This window comes from Ipomoea nil, unplaced genomic scaffold, assembly GCF_001879475.1.
Source record: "Ipomoea nil cultivar Tokyo-kokei standard unplaced genomic scaffold, Asagao_1.1 scaffold2779, whole genome shotgun sequence".
NCBI lineage: Eukaryota > Viridiplantae > Streptophyta > Magnoliopsida > Solanales > Convolvulaceae > Ipomoea > Ipomoea nil.
Window position 1 is genome coordinate 1,508,643 of NW_017619207.1, and position 19,017 is coordinate 1,527,659.

The 19,017-nt window shown below is 42.3% G+C and overlaps 1 protein-coding gene across 1 annotated transcript; it reads left to right on the forward strand.

The window, feature by feature from the left end:
- Positions 1–17,061: 17,061 nt before the first annotated feature.
- LOC109157277 lies at positions 17,062–18,069 on the forward strand. Its single transcript, XM_019305178.1, has one exon. The coding sequence runs from the start codon at positions 17,062–17,064 to the stop codon at positions 18,067–18,069; it is 1,008 nt and encodes a 335-aa protein (XP_019160723.1).
- The last annotated feature ends 948 nt before the right edge of the window (positions 18,070–19,017 follow it).

Sequence of the window (19,017 nt, forward strand, 5' to 3'; positions counted from 1 at the left end):
AGGATTTTATGATGAAGATGTAGTAGATTTTTATGTGAATGCCAAAGTTGTTGGATGGACCATTGAGTCCACCGTAAATGGAACTCTCATCACCATTGACGAATAAGATTTACACTCAACTTTTGGACTTCCTATATCTAGTCCAGAACAACCACTGTTGGATTTAGATATACACACATATGATCACACGGAAGTTTGGACAGAAATTCGAAATGAGAATGCTTCTCTCGAACCAAACCTTTCCGGTCAAACATCTGATTTGAAGTTAGAGTATGAAATGCTAGTCAAAATCATCTACAAATGTGTATTATGCAAACTGAATAGTATGGAGGATATATCACCTGTGAGAATTGGATATTTGCATGCCTTGATGAATGATGTTATGGGTGACTGGATTAAGCTTATTTTGAGCCGGATTGCACATTTTGTGAAAGGAGCAAAAATAAGAAATGGCAGGTTCAATCACATATTAGGATTCGGGTTACTCATTGGAGAGATTATCAAGAGAAAAGGTTTGCCAATGAGGGATAGAAAACCATTTGGGAATAACCAAATACTCTTCAAAGACCATGAGGTCTCAATTGAGTCCAATCCCAAAAGAAAAAGAAAACTGAGAGGAATTCCAGCTAGAAAAAGGCCAGTAGCAGAAATCCTTAGTTTAAACCCTCAACCCACACCCCAACCTCTTGAAAATCCTAACCCTAGTCACGAACCAAACTCAAGCCAAAATTCTAACTCAAGCCAAAATCCTACCACAAGCCAAAATCTCACCATGAGTCACAATCCCACATCAAACTTTAATCCCAACACAAGCCAAAGTAACTTGAACCCTTTTTCCCGAATAGCCGAAATGGAGACAGTAATGAATGAGGAAATATATCAAGTTGATGGACTTGATTTGACATTGGTGAATGAATATCATAGAGTTCTCGATTGGAGAAATTGGAGACTTGGTTCTTATCAAGAGTTGATGACAAGAGGACCGAGTATGCAAGAAGAAGAAACATTTTCTTTGAATTGGATTGGCAGTTTTGATGTTGGCCATGCAACATTGATTTCTACCGTAAATGGAGCATTTGTGAGTAAATTAAAAGCCAAGTTGGCCGAGACTTTTTATGAAAACACAGTCCAAGGAAACATGCAAACTGAAGATGATTGTTTGTTCAACCTATTGAGGTTACAAGAAACGAAGAAGAGGAGAATGTCACACGTGGTGTACATTTGATGGACAGTGGTCTATATGATGTTAGTGTGTTGAATCAAACAGAAATTAGCCAAGAACATCATTCCATGCAAGTCAGCCACCATACGGAGGAAATTCAATCAATTCATGCAGAAAGCATGCAAGGTGACACACACGTGTTACACACGCCGGAAAGAGAAGGGAATTTACTAGAAAATCAAGCACAATCTCACATGCTTGAAGATAATTCTGCTCAAGAAGGAGCAAGGTGTATTCCCGCAACCCAAGAAGAGCAAAACATTGATGGCACAACCTCAAATGAAAGACTGAAAAATTTGGAAAATGTTGTAATAAGCCTTGTTGACCGAATGGAGAGTATGATTCAAGGTATCTACACTCATGTAGATAATGTTGTCAATACTCAAGGAGGAAAATTCGAAACATCATTTGATGAAAACCGAAGGAGTCAACAACACTTGATTGACACACATCAAGCACTTGAGAGACAAGTTGGTGGATTGAATACAAATGTCAAAGGGCAACTCAATGAGTTCTACATTCAACTGTCTCAAATCCTCAAAAATGCTGAAAAAGCAAATGAAGCAATTATCGTGAATCAAAGTCAAGGGATTCTCAATGTGGTTCATCAACATGAGAAGCAGATTAGTGATGTTCACACAAATCTCATCTCCATCAATACCAAAGTGGGCTGCCTTCGAGGTTCATATGAAAACATATCCGAATCTGTTTCATCTCTTCATGAGTCAGTTTATACACTCATTGATTACGCCAAAAAGGGGGAAGAGAGATTCAGTCATTTGGAAGGCATGCTTGAAATGATTATGACTGCCATGGCTACCAGAAATGTTGGTACAAGCAGTAGTAGAGGAGGAGGAGGCAGATCTGCTGGCAGAAATATTGCTAGAAGAGGAGGATTGGAATATTGGTTCAGGTGTGGTGAGGCTGGCAATCCAGGTGGATCAAGCAGCACAAATACCACTAACTGTTCATTTCGTAAAATTGTGTGTGCAGGTGGAAATCAAGAACAAATCAACTGGTACAACAAAGCAGCTCTCTATTTGGAATCCACACCAAGAAATGGTAGAGTTGAAATGCCAAGAATAGCAACCTTGAATGACCTACCAAAGGGAATGAAGAAAAGTGGTCCAAGTGTCCAAAACTTGTGGGTTTCGAATGAGAACTTCAGGAGGATCAAAAGCTATGCTAGAGCTTTGATGATCATGGTTCTTAAAGACTATATCAATGTCAATGATGCCGAGCTTCAAGGAGGAAGGAGTCTAGAAGAGTGCATCATATGGTATGAAGAAGGAATACTGCCCGGGGACAACATTATTGAAGCATTCAACTATTATGTGATTGGACAGGTATGCAACAATTATGCCATTAGTGACAATTTCATTGAAGTTCAAAATCATATAAATCATGTGCATGAAGAAAGGAGAAACAGGATCATCAAGTGATTTGTATGATTGTCACATTTTGTTTACGAACTTGAACTCATGATCATGGAACAATTTGAAATGATTCGAATTATCTGTTTATGATGCTATTAAGTTTTCCTTTTTATCTATTAATATTTTATTTGTCTTGAAAGGTAATAATTTTTAGCTTAGATTGTATCAAATCGCATAAATTGGAAAATTACAAAATTTCATTATCATTAAGTCCAAAAATGCGAATAGGAACTTAGTTGCTAAAAATACCATTCCTAGAGTCAAAATCAATTGTTAAACTCGTCTTGGCTATGTCAAAAATTAATAAAATCTTTTTGAAAAATAATTGTTTTTAGAAGACAAGCCAAATGACTGAGTATAGGTTTTGGCGTCATCAAAAATGGGGAAAATTGATAGGAATATTTTTGTAAATTTTGATGAGCCAAATGTACTTTAGATCCCCTTAGTTTTTAGGTCTTTTAGTATAAGCATCATAAATCAGAATATCGAGTCAAAAGGAATCTACCACAGGAAGAACAAAATTAATTTGGAAATTAATTTTGGTCCTACGAGTATTCATCCGAGAAAGAAGCATAAAGGAATGGCATTGCAAGAAATGACTAGATGAGCCTAATGGCGAAATGGTAGAAATCTTTACTCAAAACGATCATACTCGAGATCGATTCCTCCCCCCCCCCCCCCCCCTCAAGGACTTATTTTTTACAAGTCAAGAATTCGGACAAGCACAATGTTGCCAAAGGAGCACAATGTTCTTAAAGGAGCACGATGCGGTCAAGCACAATGTCTGGAAAGGAGCACAATGTCTAAAAGGAGCACAATGTTCTAAAGGAGCACAATGTGAACAAGCACGATGTGTCCAAAGGAGCACAATGTGACCAAATCAGAAAAGCACAATGTTCAAGTCAAACTAGCAAGAAGTGTCCAAGTCAAAGGAGCACAATGTGGCAAAGAAGCAAGATGTTCAGAAAATGTATAAATTCGAAGGAATTTATTTTGGATCAGCCCACATGCCACAAGAATCCAAAATTTCCTGAAGATATTTGATCAGAACGGAAAAATATTTATGAATACATGAATATAAAAACTTATCCTAGAAATAAATTCTATGAGATGAATTTATTTCAAAGATTTGTTGGATATTCAAATTGACAACAAAAATAATATTTTAAGAAACAACTTGAAAATCAAGTTGAGATAAAATATTATTTTGTCAGGCAAGTTGACAATCAAATCAAAATTGAAGATCTACTATTGTCAACAATATCAGGCTATGAAGATTCAAATTTCAAGTATCAAATTATCCCACTCCAACGGATATATTTGATAGCCTATAAAAAGCCATGAAGACTCGAAGACAAATAGACATAGGTGAATACACACGGATAAACAAGTGCAAAATTCGAAAAGTGCAAGTGCTCACATATTCATTAGAGACTTAGTCTGAATAGTCTCAAAACTAGTTGGAGAGAGAGAGATACAATTACCTTTATATTTGTAATTGTACAAAGAGTATAGCTATGTGCAAAATACTCTAGTGAGTGTAGCTGTGTGCAAGACAATTAGTTGGCGTTGAGTATAGCTGTGTGCGAAATACTCGGAGTTGAGTGTAGCTGTGTGCGAGACACTCGGAGTTGGGTGTAGCTGTGTGCAAGACATCTGGAAGAAGTGTTTGTGTAGCGTTCATTCACTATTGTAACTGTGTGTGGAAAATAGTGAATTACTCCTAGAAGTGAATGGAGTAAAGTGGACTAGGAAGATTACGCCACTTCCGAACCACTATAAATTGCCTCTCTCATTTACATACCGCACTTACATAATTTGCTCTATCTATCTATCTTATCCGACTAACCCGTTTACTATTCACAGTTAATCTTAATCATCCGGGTTTAGTGTGTTTTCACGTATGCATGTGACTCAAACTTCTCAAGCTTAAATATTGAATTATTCTAAGCAAGTTTGACGTGTTGCATGTAACGTTCGTTACACGGTCGACGTGACACAATATTTATTTACAATCTTGAATATTATTGTTATATATTGAGTGAACCATCTCCTTTATATATTCAAGATATCTCTGTCACTTTCCATATCATCTGTATCCATCTTACATACGCATGTGATTTAAATTATTGATTGGGCATAACTCTTTACATACTATTATTCTGCTGTGCAGTTCAAACTTACTCTATTTACTTGTTACTTAGAGTTGAAGTTACCAAAGAGTTATTTATTTTGAAAAAGCTTGAAAGTCTATTCACCCCCCCCCCCCCCTTCTAGACTTTCACCACCCTATCGGGACCAACATATAGATTTAGGAGTCCCATCTAGGGTCTGAATAGTAAGGGTCCGCTTATCCTATTTCTTATAGGATTAAGGATTTGGTTTAAGGATAGGCTCCATGATCCACGGTGGGCCACATCAATTAATTAAGGGGAATACTGACCCAATTAAATCCTTTCTAATTATTATTAATGGAATCAATTAAATAATTAATCTGGGATTAAAGGCCGTAACACGGGGTGTTACACCCTCCCCCCCCCCCTTACAAGGAGCTTCGTCCCCGAAGCGCAGGCACAGATTACTCTTTTAGCCCTAGATGTCACGCAATTGGCCTCCTAGTTAAGGAAATGTGGCTTGAATTTGTCGTTTTAAGGAGGGTAGAGTGGGGTTTGGTTAGGTTGGTGGCAAGTAGTGTTTGAGATTTTGAGTCTACCTTGGTTTCCCGCTCTTGAGCTTGAAGCTCCACGCGTGCCCAACATTGCCTTGATTGTAGCCACCCTCCGGTCCAATGAGCTTGTCGCATGAATCAAGGACGAGAATCCGTCATCCATGATCCGATTTTGCCTCGTGATCTGCGCGAGGATGCGCTCATTGATGGTCCTCTCATCTCGGTCCTCCATGTTTTCTCTTTCTTGTGCGGGCTCAGGCTGGCTAGGCTCGCTTTCTTCTTCCTGCTCCTCCTCCTGCTCTTCGCTTTCTTGCATTACCTGTCTCATTTTCTTGTTGGAGATCTCCAACTGATCCACTAGTACTCGTCGTTCTTCAGGAGATTTCATGCAAACCTCCTCGAGGGTGATGTATTGTCCTTCCCCGACATGGTAGATGTCGTTGGGGCGGAGGTTTTGGGCATTGAAAACCATCCCAGCTATTGGTCTGGCTTCAGTCCGGCTTAGGTATACTCCCTTTCTTTCCATGATCCAACTTAGGATCATCCCGTAAGGTAAGCTGAGCCGGTTGCTGGATTTACAGAACTCCATGTGTTTCAACATAAGGGCTGGTAAGTTGAACATGACCTTATGCTTAAGGAAATAGACAAAGGTGCATTCCAAGCTCCCCACATCCTTGCTCTTGTTGTTAGTGGGCAACAAGCTGTCGGACACAATCATAACTAGTAATTTCTGCTATGCGGTTAGCAACTTCTTGTTTGGCCGTGTGGCCGAAGTGAAACCGCCTTCTCTTCCCAACAAATACCCGAGGTAGTCCGTGTATCCCGTGTCTCGGGTACTGACCCAAGCTTTCCGGTCATAGTCTGATACACCCGTGGTGGTCAATTTTAGGAGCTTAGCCAAGCGGCCCTTGGAGAGCACTATCTCCTTGCCCTGGACCTTGGAGGTGATCTCCAACTTGTCCCCCCGTTTGGTAGTTATCAAATGACAATAGAACTCCTTTACCAATTCGGGGTACGTATCCCCTTTAATCGTGAGATAGGTATCCAAAAGGCCTTGGATTCTAAGCATATCAACCAACTCCGGAGAGAATTGGTCGGGTTCGAGTGCTTTACCTCCGATCACCGTGTAGTCGGCGTCGTTCCATTCTGGGACTCGGGTACCGACGGGCTTCTTCGGCATCGCTCGGGGTGGTTACGGTTGGGGGCTTTTCCGGCGGCTTTTCCGGCGGGAATTCTGGTGAGCTGGGCGATGGGGTGGTGCGGCATTGTGTCGACAGTGGGGTGCTGAGGTTGCGCCGGTCGGTGGTGGCGCGAAGTCCGGCTGCAACTGTGGCGGTGTTCTCTCGCGTCGGAGTGCCATGGCGACAGTGGCGCCCTGCCTCGGTGGCTGGCGTTGCGGCAGGGAGTGGTGGCAGTGGGTCTCCGGCGGATGCTGGGCGGTCGGCGGTGACGCGGCGGTCGGCGGTGACGCGGCGGCAGGCGGTTGGGGGCTTTGGGTGGTGGCGGCGGTGTTTTGTCGAGAGAGAGAGAGAGAGAGAGAGAGAGAGAGAGAGAGAGAGAGAGAGAGAGAGAGAAAGCGGGAGGAAGAAGAAGAAGGAGTGTTTTTGATTTGTGGATTTTGGGTTTTTAGGGACTTGGAGGGGTTTAAGAAGGTTGTGTCCCCTTGAGGTTTCAAGAAACATTGGTGGTCTAGTGGTCAAGTGCTTGGTCTTGGAAATGGGAGGTTTAGGTTTTGATTTTTAGTGGTTACATTAGGTTTTTAGTGCACTTCTTTCATGCTTTTGAGGGCTTCCTATTATTTGTTCGATCCGGTGTGGCAAGTGCTCCGATCAGATCCTTTCATCAGACTTTTTGGTTTCACCACGCGTTGGGTTTGGGATTTGTAGATTATAGAGGGCGTGGGTATTAGCCCTTTAGTTACCCCGAGGGGAGGTAGTTAGGGAAAATTAAGCTGATTCGAATTAATTAACTTTGTCTTTTATTTAAAGGTATGAGAACTTCTAAATAACCGAACTAAATAAGTGATTCTACTAAAAGGGTGCTTTACAGGGGTTCGTAGTTTATCCTAAGCAGAATTCCTCTTCCGGATTCTCCCCCGGTTGGTTCGTGGGGTCCTCGTCCCCTAGAGCTACGTTTTCCATGTCGATGTTGGCTTCAGTTTCAAGGTCGGCCTGGGTGCGGCTAATGACGAATACCTTTCCGGGAGCCCCATAATTCCCTCGGTTATTCACGCTCCCTTATTGGCCCATGACCGTAGGGCTTGTGCTCGGGGGCCAAGTACACTGGAAGGCTTTATGTCCTTCTCCCCCGCAGTTGAAGCACCGCAAGGTGTTTCCAATGCAGTCCTTGCCCCTATGGTCTTTATTGCATCTCCGGCAAAGGAATGGTCTCGCATTGGTTTCGTTGTTCCTCATAGACGATCCTTGATTAGATGGGTTAACCGTCCTTGTGTTAGAGACGTTCCTTGCTCTTTACACAGGCGGTCCCCGGCTTCCGGTATTCCTCTTGCGAATCTGTTCCTAAACTCCTCGTTATAGAAGTTGGATCTGGTAGAGGTCGGCGGCGCTGGTGTAAGCCTCGTTAAGGGTTCGGGGTTTGCTTACGATTAGAGCCGTCCGGGCTTCGAAGTTGAGGCCCGTCACAAATTTCTCTATCTTGGTCGTTTCTGTAGGCACCAATTCGGGCGCAAAACGAGCTAGCTCGAGAAATCGTTTGTGGTATTCCATGACCGTGGCCATCCCATGTTTCAGGTGGAGGAATTCCTCGTACATGGATGCCCTTATGTGCGCGGGGTAGAACCGTCCCCGTAGTCGCACTTTTATGGACTCCCCATTGAATCCTTGTTCTTGCCTACAAGCAGGTCCTTCGTGGACCCACCAAAGATCCGCTTCGTGTCCGAAGTAGAAGGAGGCTATCTCTACACGGCGTCCCTTCAGGCATTCTACTACCTCGAAGATCTTGTCGAAGGTTCGGATCCATTCTTTGACGACTGTGGGGTTTTCTTCCCCTGAGAAGACAGGCGGGCGGTGGTTCGAGACTTGGCGAGCTACATCTGAGTTTCCGTTTGGTGGTGATGGTGGTCGGTTATTGTTATGGAGGATGGCGTTGCTAAGTGTCTAGGCAACCTGAGTCAGTTGCTGTAGATTCTGAACTAGTGATTCGTGGGCGGAGGGTTCAGGGGTCCTTGACTGACTTCTTGTTGGCGCCATTCTAGTGTTCTACAGGGCCAATGTCGATTGTAATGGTAAGTTAGGGGTTCGCATTCTTACCTTGATTCTATAATTATAGGGAATCTTTAAGCTAAACACATGATAGAGTGAGGAGAAATTAGGCAGATAATGATAGATAAACTCACAGCTTCACCGCACGTCCTAAGACTCCTAAGTCCTAAGTATTCAAGCACCTAGAGTTATGGCTTAGCATCTTAAGGTTTTAGACTTAGAGTATTATCCTATATGCAGCTTAGATTCTTAGAGTTTAACATCTCAAGTATGTATGTACCTAGAGTTCGAGCTTAACGTCCTAAAGTCTTGTCTTAAGGGTCTCATCCTAGAGTCGAACTTAGGCTCTGATACCAACTGTAACACCCCTAAATTTTGAGATATTTAAAACTTATAAAATAAAGGCGAATCCATTGGAGGGCATACAACTATCCGTAAGTGTCGGGGTGCTATGCCACACCTAGGTTTGAGAACCTAGGTGCACAGGCTAAACTAACCAAGCGTAAGGAATCCTCAAATCGATATTCAATACAATCCCAAGGCACGTAGGCCAACTACTGAGCTAAGACTAACTAAGCTAAGTCCAAGGCTCTGACTAGCGCACTCCGAAGCTAATGCTCATCACCTGAAAAACATTCGGTATAACAACCGTCAGCGAATAATGCTGGTAACCCACTCCACGCGTTAAGTACAATATAGGTAGATATAAGAAACTCATTTTGAAACTGGAAAACATATATACTTACGAGACTATAGTTTAAATCCAAGATCAAGACTCAAGGCATATTAACAGACTCGATATCATAGAATAATCATACGAACTAATAGGCATCCTAAGTATGAAATTCAAGACATGACAGGCAGATATGCATACAAATAACAAAGTAGAGGCAACAAAGGCAATAATTACAATCAATTAGCAAGTAGTCAACAAAGCACACAAATCATCCTCCAACCTTATACCAAGTTCCAACCTTGTAGCTCTCTTCCATACTTATATCAGTTTCAACCTGTACCTCCAGGCCACCCTTATATCTCCACCCCTTATGCCTCCGGGTAACTACATGCCCCCACCAACAAACCACCTTTCAACCACCAACATATCAAGATGGTGCCGCAGTGCCATTCAATGATCCGCACCTCTAGTGCCAATATCAAGGGGTTAGCGCGTATAGCTATAACATGACACCGCAACCCTTATAACCTGACCTATGCTCAACGACAAGCTAGTCGAAGGTGGGTGTGTGCCTTTAGCACAGTCACCGCTATGGCATGTACCTTTAGTACAATGACCGGGCACAAGTGGTGCCAACCGCCAATAGTTTATTTTTCACCAATCACAATCTCATCATCATCATTATCACCATCAGTCACATTGGCCATTGCGCAATGACCACGATACTCATCACCATTCAATCAATCTACACATAATCACATAACAATCAAGACACAACAACAACGACACGTATTACACATAAAATCCTAGAACGATGCCTAAAACACCAATCGAGACTTATACACGACAAACGGGGTACAACGGGACACGGGGAAACCACAAATGGGGGAAAACATCACAACACCCATCAACTTTCCAGCGGGTGAGCGACGGGTGGAGGACCACCCATCGGCGGCGGCTAAAGTTCTAGCGCGTGCCCGGCCTGCCCGCCGGCTGCTCGCTGGAAACCGGTAAGGGGGTAGTGGGTAGGTGGCGGGCACCCTTTGTCCCCACTGACTCGTAGGTAATATTTTGGTCACGGTATCTTTCGTGGAACCCGGAACCATGTCTAGACGCATTCAAACACAAAACGACAACACCACATATTCAATTAACGAGATTAAACCAAGTATTACACCAAATACGTTCTAACACGATTCCTAAACAGGCCAAGACTCCACATTAATCAAATAACGGCTCTGGAGCATCCGTAATCACAATAACATCAAGAAACATATATGCAAAGTCCTAAACACAAGTCCTAGGCTAGACTCAACACCCGATCATGCATAATCCCACCCAAATATACCAAGAACATCATAATGCAAGATTCACGAGATAAACCTAGGGCTCTAGACATAATCAAAATACAAAGATCATTCATATAATTAATCATGGTATCAAGAACATCAAGATTATTAAGATTATCACATAAACACAATATAAACCCTAGGCAAAGCTCTATCAAGACTCAAGCACAGAATCATATATCAAAGGGGCCAATAGATAAGATATAGGAAGGAAAATAGGTTTTGTCGAGACATGGGTTACCTCTTAGCCTTAATCAATATCCTTGGCTACTAAGGTTCTTTCTCTAAGATCTTCTTCCCGTGGATTTTCCCACGTTTGATGGCAGGAGGATTCCTCTGTAGGTTTCTCTCTGGGAATATCTTGTGTGGTAGGGTTTCTAAATGTTTCCTAAGTCCCTATATATAGATTTAGGAGTCTCATATAGGGTCTGAATAGTAAGGGTCCGCTTATCCTATTTCTTATAGGATTAAGGATTTGGTTTAAGGATAGGGTCCATGATCCACGGTGGGCCACATCAATTAATTAAGGGGAATCCTGACCAATTTAAATCCTTTCTAATTATTATTAACAGAATCAATTAAATAATTAATATGGGATTAAAGGCCATAACACGGGGTGTTACAGACAGACATGATCAGGGTGTGCGGGGTCCTCATACCTAGGAGGCTGTTTCAGCCAAGTGCCCGTTGAGGAAGGTATTATGGGCATCCAACTGGTGGAGGGACCAACCATTCGCGACCGCAAGAGAAAATAGCATGCGCACCTAGTTGGTTTGACTACGAGGCTAAAAGTGTCAAAAAATCCTCTCCATCCACTTGGTAAAACCCTTTTGCAACCAGGCGCGCCTTATAGCGCTCTATAGACCCGTCTGCTTTGAGTTTGCAGTATACCCATTTGCACCCAATGATATTCATATGTGGCTCAGCCGGAATGAGGCGCTAGGTGTTATTATGCAGTAGTGCGTTGAACCAGGGCATCACGCCATTGTGGGTGCCCTACAGCCTGAGAATAGCAAGTCGGATCAATGGTCGCATTGAGAGCATAAAACTGGTCACCCGTGCCCCGTGTCATGTGACATAGTCGCATGACGTGACCCCGTTCTTGTGGTTGAGTCCAGGTGGCGCGGTTCCCGGTGGAGGTAGCTGCGGCTGGACCTTCTAAAGCCAAAGATGCAGGTTCCTGAGCCAGGGGGTGGCTATTTGCGCCGGTGTGAGCTCAGCGCATGGTACCACGGGCTCGGATCCCTAGGGTGTAGTAGAGACCACTGGTTGCGGCTTAACCTGCAATGATGATTTTGTAGAAAAGGGGAAAACATACTCATCAAACCTTACATGGCAACAGATAAAGGTCTTTCTAGTTGTTAGGTCCATGCAACGATAACCCCTAAATGATGCGGGGTAACCTAGGAAGACACAAGGTGCAGAACGGTACTCTATCTTGTGCCGATTGTATGGCCTAAGATAAGGGTAACAGTAGCACCCGAATACTCGAAGGAAGGTATATGTGGGTGGGTATTTGTATAGACGATAATATGGACTATCAAACTGTAAGACAGATGAGGGGAGGCAGTTTATGAGATAAGTGGATGTTTCAAAGGCATAATCCCAGTGTTTTAGAGGTACTGAGCTTTCAGCAAGAAGAGCTAAGCAGGTTTAAACAACGTGTCTATTCCAGCGCTCAACCCGCCCGTTTTGCTCGTGCGTATAGGCGCATGATTGCCCGTGCAAGATTCCAAGAGATTCAAAAGTGTTATGCAAACGGTGGTATTCACCCCCTAAATTTGACTGTATGGACTTGATAGAACGCGAAAACTGGCATTCTACTATCACACGAAACAACTCAAAAATTTTATAGATATCCGATTTTAACCATAAGGGATAAAACCGGCAAAAACGGGAGTAATCGTCTACAAATAAAACAAAATTGCGAAAACAAGTCGCAGAAATAACGGGGGCAGGGCCCCAAATGTCCGTGAACCATAAATCCAAAACATTTCTACTAGAAGAAGCTACTCTATCTAGGGGAAAACGGGTGGATTTGCAAAGTTGACAGGCCGTACAAAAACCCGACGAACCGGACTTATTCGGAGTAACTGGACAACTTTGCAGAACACGCTGGAGGACATGACCATGCGGGTGACCAAATCTTCGATGCCACACCACGGACGAAGCTCGAGCAGTTAGAAACGCAAAATGAGACCGGGGAACTGACAACCTGTATAAGCCACCCAAGGTAGGACCTTTAAGAAGAACCGTCATAGTGGTGCAGTCTTTCACAATAAATTTTTTTTTATGAAACTCAAAAAATACATCATTTTCATTAGTAAAATGATGAACAGACAAAAGAGGTACAGATAAATTTGGCACATGTAATAAATTGGACAAACGAAGAGATTTAGACACGGAAGAGATAGTTGCATGACTAACACGGGAAATACCCAAACTTGTGCCATTGCCGACCTGAAGCACATCCCCGCCAGTGTACTCATCCGATTGTGCCATCATCGTAGGGTCTGTTGTCGCATGTGAGGATGCCCTGGTAACCAGATACGAAGCGTCCACCGCCGTTGCCGCACTATCGTCGCTGTAGACCGCCATGTTAGCCTGAGCCAGTGGGTGGTCGGTGTACCACATGAAACAGTACACGGCAGTGTGCCCATGGGATCAACAGATCTGGCACCGGGGAGTACCTCCGCAACCACGCCCTTGTCCGCCACGACCACGCCCTTGGCGACCGCGACCCTGTCCGCTGTTCGAGCCTTGCCGGTTGTCGTACCCACCGTCTCCACTCTACCGACGACCACGACCAGTGAACATCGCCGTGGGAGAACCGCCAGCGACCACATCATTGCTCGATGGGAATTCATCGGAATAGATGAATTCTTGAGCCTGTAATAAATTCGAAAGTTGTGGGAGACTGATGGGTGTACCTGAGATGGTGAGGGACACCGCCATGGCTCGAAATTCCAGCCGAAGCCCTTGGAACACGTACAAATTCTGCTCATCGAGAGACATGGGGCGGCAGGCCAAAGCGAGGTCCTCGACGATCAGTTGCGCCCGACTAAGGTATTCTGCCAGAGAGTTGTTACCTTGGCGGAGTGGTGGAAGCTGTCGCGCCCTAGGCAGTGTCGCCGGAGGCAGGGACGGTGGTGACGGTTGCCGAATGACACGGCAGGTCACCATCAACGTACCCAAGGTAACCTTGATCGCGGAGGAACGGAATCAGCTGGGTGCACCAAAATGGGTAATTCCGTGATGTGAGTTTGATTGACAAAAAGTGGTGGGCTGAGTAAAGGGAATTTGGGGTGGTGGATGGAGCAGGTAAGGCGGTGGCGATCACCGTATGCTCGTAGGAGTTGGTCGACATCGAAGTGAGGAGAGAAAAATTAGGGAAACCTAACGCTAACTGATAGCAGATGAGAGAGACAAATCAAATTGTATCCATTATCTGATAGATTACAATAATACAATACTATAGGAATTAGGAAACGTAACTTACTCCTATACAATAGGTTAGCTAAAGTCAATTAATCTACCACCACATATTTGCTAACCACATATAATACAAATATTACTAACATCGATAACTTATTAACATTTTTCAAGAATTTCTCCCATCTATAAAAGTTTATGGTAATTTTTGAAGTTAACCAGATTATAGCCATTTTCCAAGGATATTGATATCTGGTTGTTCCACATCCCAGTATTATGATTATTTGGTGCACCTATAATTTTACTGGGGTTTTCTCGTCTTTTGAAAGATCTTCTTAAAGACATAACTTTTAAAATTTTTCAAGAGCTCTAAATTTTTCAAGAGTGACAAAATTCTTTACTAGATCTAGTTGTTGTGAATTATTATCTTTTATACTGATATGTCTCCCACACTTCTGGTGCCAATGAGATCAATCGATATATAAGGTACAATTTGGGGAATGTGTATGGGACCTAGTCATTCTTTTATGAAATAGATTTATTTGGCAGATTATTATTGATCTCCTTCTGAACTTCCAGTTCAGTCTAATTGGTACGTGGATTTAAGTTTTGCAGATCATTTCATTCCAAATGGCGTATCCATTTCATTTCAATACTTAAAGCCCCTAAATGGATCTCGTCATTCCATTTCAATTTTGATCATATCTCCCCCTAATGCCGTGAACCGATCTTCATGCAATCGGCGTATCCATCGCTTCTCTCTTAGGGGCTTTAAGTATTTGAGACAACATATGGAGGTTTAAATGGATACACTATGGTGGTTATATAATAGAATGGACTGCATTCATAAGAATAGAAACGCAGATTGGGAAATGTTTGATTTGAAACCACGTGTTTGATGTAAGGGGGGGAATAAGGATATGTAGTGTGCCGGATTTTTAGAATTAAAGTAGCAGCATGAATACTGCATTTCCCCAACAAATATCCGACAAATTGGATTTTTGAAAAATAATGGTCTAGCAATAAGTCCTAACTCGATTAATTAGCTAAACCATTTGGGTATGGACATAAGGTACTTGATGCCCCGCCTTAATGCTCAATGACATATAGTAATCGTCAAAAATCGGACGAAGTTAATAGGATAATCCAGGAATTGGGCATTATCCATAAGGTACTAGATGATATCCGTCTTTTTAGATCGTGAAGAACGAGTAACATATGTCTACTCATCGAATGAAGGATATTTGATCAAAGTATGGTATGATAAGATATTTTAATCTAGAGTGAGTTCCATTTTTGGTCCTACTGTTATAGGGGCGTTTCCAATTTTAGTCCACCTTAATTTTTTTTGCCACCCATAACCACTATTATTGAATGCGTTCCACTTTTAGTCCCACCATTAGTATTTCCATCAAGATACCGTGTAATCTAGGGGTATTTTGACCTTTCTTCTCATCCAAGACTATGTTTGACTAAAGAAATGAGAACATTAAACCTAAAACCTAAGAAACCTCGCCGGCCCATGTTGGAACGAACGAAACGATGTAGCTTTGGCTTCCCATTCTCGTTGTTCGAAGAGCCATCTTCGAATATCGGAGGAGGAGGATGAAGCGCCTTGATTAAAAGAGAAGAGACAAACATAAAAAGACCAAAATACCCTTTGATTATACAGCCTCTTGACGGAAATATTAACGGTGGACTAAAAGTGGAACACATTCAATAACAGTGGTTGTAAAGTGGCAAAAAAAATTAAAGTGGACTGAAATTGGAAATGCCCCTATAACAGTAGGACCAAAAATGGAATTCACTCTTTAATCTATGAACATTTATGGTTTTCTCATGAAAACCAATTGACTTAATGTCTTTTAAATTAGTGGAGTAAAAGTGAAGATCTATCGGAGCCCACAAAGAAAAACCTTATCAATAATGGTAGGAAGTTGTTAGAGGTTTGTATATACAGATCATTCAAAAGGGAACATATTATGTTATCATCCATTCGAAACTGATATGCATATTGGCTGCTAAGCAATGCAAAATTTTGAAGAAAAAAAATGTATATTTCGAAAAAAAATTCGATTCTTTTATATATAAAAGCTTGAAAATATACTCATACAGAAGGCTTACGATTCTATATGATTTGAAATATGCAGTAGAAATAACAGTATATAAAAAAATCTTTCTGTGTATTTTGAAATATGCAACAAAATTTTTTTATTGTTTCAAAATATGGACAAATTTTGTTCATCTTTTTATTTTTATTTTTATTTATTTATTTATTTATTTATGAAAGATATACATATGCAGAGTAAAAATAAAATACACACACACACACACACATACACACACACACAGAATATTCTGTATGCATACATGAGAAAAAAAAAAACACAGCAAATATATGCTACTGATGCAAATATGTATAATACCAGAAAACATATAATCATATTATCAAAATTCACAGATTCATGAATGCATAATACATAAACATATGCGATTTTAGGCATAATAAAAACTTATAAAATTATCGTTCACCAAGATGTATTGAGCGTGCTGATAACGTGTTGTAAGTGTTGTAAATGTATGGCCGTTGGCCATTAGCTCCTAACCGATGAACCGATCGATGACCTTTGCAGGAATGAAGATATTGTAAAGAGAAAAGAGAGAATGATAAACAATAGTGTAGAGGATAATCTAAGATTTCCATAACCATAAAACAATACAACATATGTAAGTATATATACAATACAAATATAACGGATACAATAATGGCATGCTTAATTACCGGATCGTTACGTCCGTTACAATAGAAATAATGTCCACATTAATATATTTATAACAACAACAAGTATTACCGAGTAATAGATTAGTTGATTGTGAAATTGTGATAAGCGTAATTAGATTAAGAGGTTAGGTGTTTAATTCTTCTTATGAGTCTGTTATCTTGGAATTGTCGTGGGCTTGGCAACCAGACGGCAATTCGAGTTCTGGCGGATTTAGTCCGCACGAAGAGGCCGAGTATTGTTTTTTGTGATGGAAACTTTCGTTAATAAGCAGAAGATGGAACCGATTAGGGTTCAGCTGGGTTATGGGAATATGCTGGTTGTGGATTCACACAGGCACAGGGGAGGGTTGGCTTTGTTATGGAATGATCATGTTGAGGTGGAGGTAACGGGGTATTCACAAAACCATATTTATGCAACTGTTAGGTTGGATGTTGGCGGGCCAGTGTGGAGGTTTACGGGTTTCTATGGCTATGCTGACTGTCAAATGAGGCGGGAGTCATGGGGTATGCTCCGGAGTTTAGCTGGTTTGAGTAATTTACCGTGGCTTCTGATGGGGGACTTTAATGATATATTACATCAATCTGAGAAGAGAGGAAGGAACCCGCATCCTGAGTGGCTCTTGCGAGGGTTTCGAACGGCAGTAACGGATTGTGGTTTACAGGATTTCCCGTTTGCAGGTAATCAGTTTGCTTGGGTTCGGTCCCCGGGCACGTTGGATATGGTAGAGGAGAAGCTAGATCGTATACTCACTACTGACACCTGGTTAATGTTATATGAAGGTGCGGCGGCTCAGTCACTTGCAGTACCTTATAGTGATCACTTGCCTATATTGATTACCCCCTTGGTAGTGAACCGGGTTCGTAGACGGAGGCGGTTTTGTTTTGACAATATGTGGCTGCGGGAGGAGTCTTGTAAGGAGATTGTGCAACAGAGTTGGGAAAGGACCAATGGATTTGATTTGCTGGAACGTATCCGTGTGTGTAGCCGTGACATCTGGGACTGGGGACGAAATTATAATAGAGATTTTCTAAGGAAAATTGAGACGTGTAAGGCGAAGCTCGAGAACCTGCAGGCAAGGTTGAATGGTGTTGATTATGTTGAGTATGCTCGGGTGGAGAAGGAGTTGCTCATCTTGTTGGAGCAGCAACACTTATATTGGAAACAAAGGGCGAAAGAACACTGGTGGAGAGGGGGTGATTTGAACACGAAATTCTTCCATAACAGTGTTAAAGCAAGGCGGAGACGAAATATAATAAGGAAGTTGAAGAACGAGGACGGTTAATGGGTTGAGAATGAGGAGAAGGTTGGCCGGATTATGGTCAATTATTTCAAAGATTTGTTCACGGCGGAGGAGGGTAGTATCGATGAGGTTATTTCATGTATACGTAGTCACATTACCCATGTGCAGAATGCAAAGCTGTTACGTCCAGTAACTGCAGAAGAGGTGCGAGTAGCAGTGTTTGAGATGCATCCGGATAAGTCGCCTGGACCAGATGGTTTTGGACCGGGGTTTTATCAGTATTTCTGGGAAGTAGTTGGGGGAGATTTCACACAGTTTTGCCGTCAGTTCATTGATTCAGGGTAGTTGCCGGCAAGGGCGAATGATACTTTGATTGTGTTGATACCGAAGAAGGGGAACCAGGAAACAATGAAGGATCTACGGCCTATTGCCCTCTGTAACATGTTGTATAAGATAGCTTCTAAGATGTGTGCAAATCGTATGAAGTCTTTGCTAGATGGTGTTATCTGTGGGGCTCAGAGTGCTTTTGTTCCGGGCCGTTTAGTCTCGGATAATGTCATGCTAGCTTATGAAGCCCACCACTATTTAAAACGGAAGACTCAAGGGAAATCTGGTGTTGCAGCCCTGAAGGTGGATACGAGTAAGGCCTATGATCGAGTAGAGTGGAGGTTTTTGAGAGCTGTTATGCTTAGGATGGGCTTCGATGAGAAATGGATTAATATACTAATGGAGACAGTTAGCTCGGTGCAGTATCATATATTATATGAGCAGCGGAAGCTGGGCCCTATTGTGCCAGGTAGGGGCTTACGGCAGGGTGATCCATTATCACCGTACTTGTTCCAGTTGATTGTGGAGGGGCTCAGTGCGCTAATAGAGAGAAAGATGGAGAATGGTGACTTGCACGGCATTACAGTAGCAATGGGAGGGGCGCCCCCAATATCTCATCTCCTTTTTGCTGACGATTATTTTCTTTTCTTACGTGTAAATAGG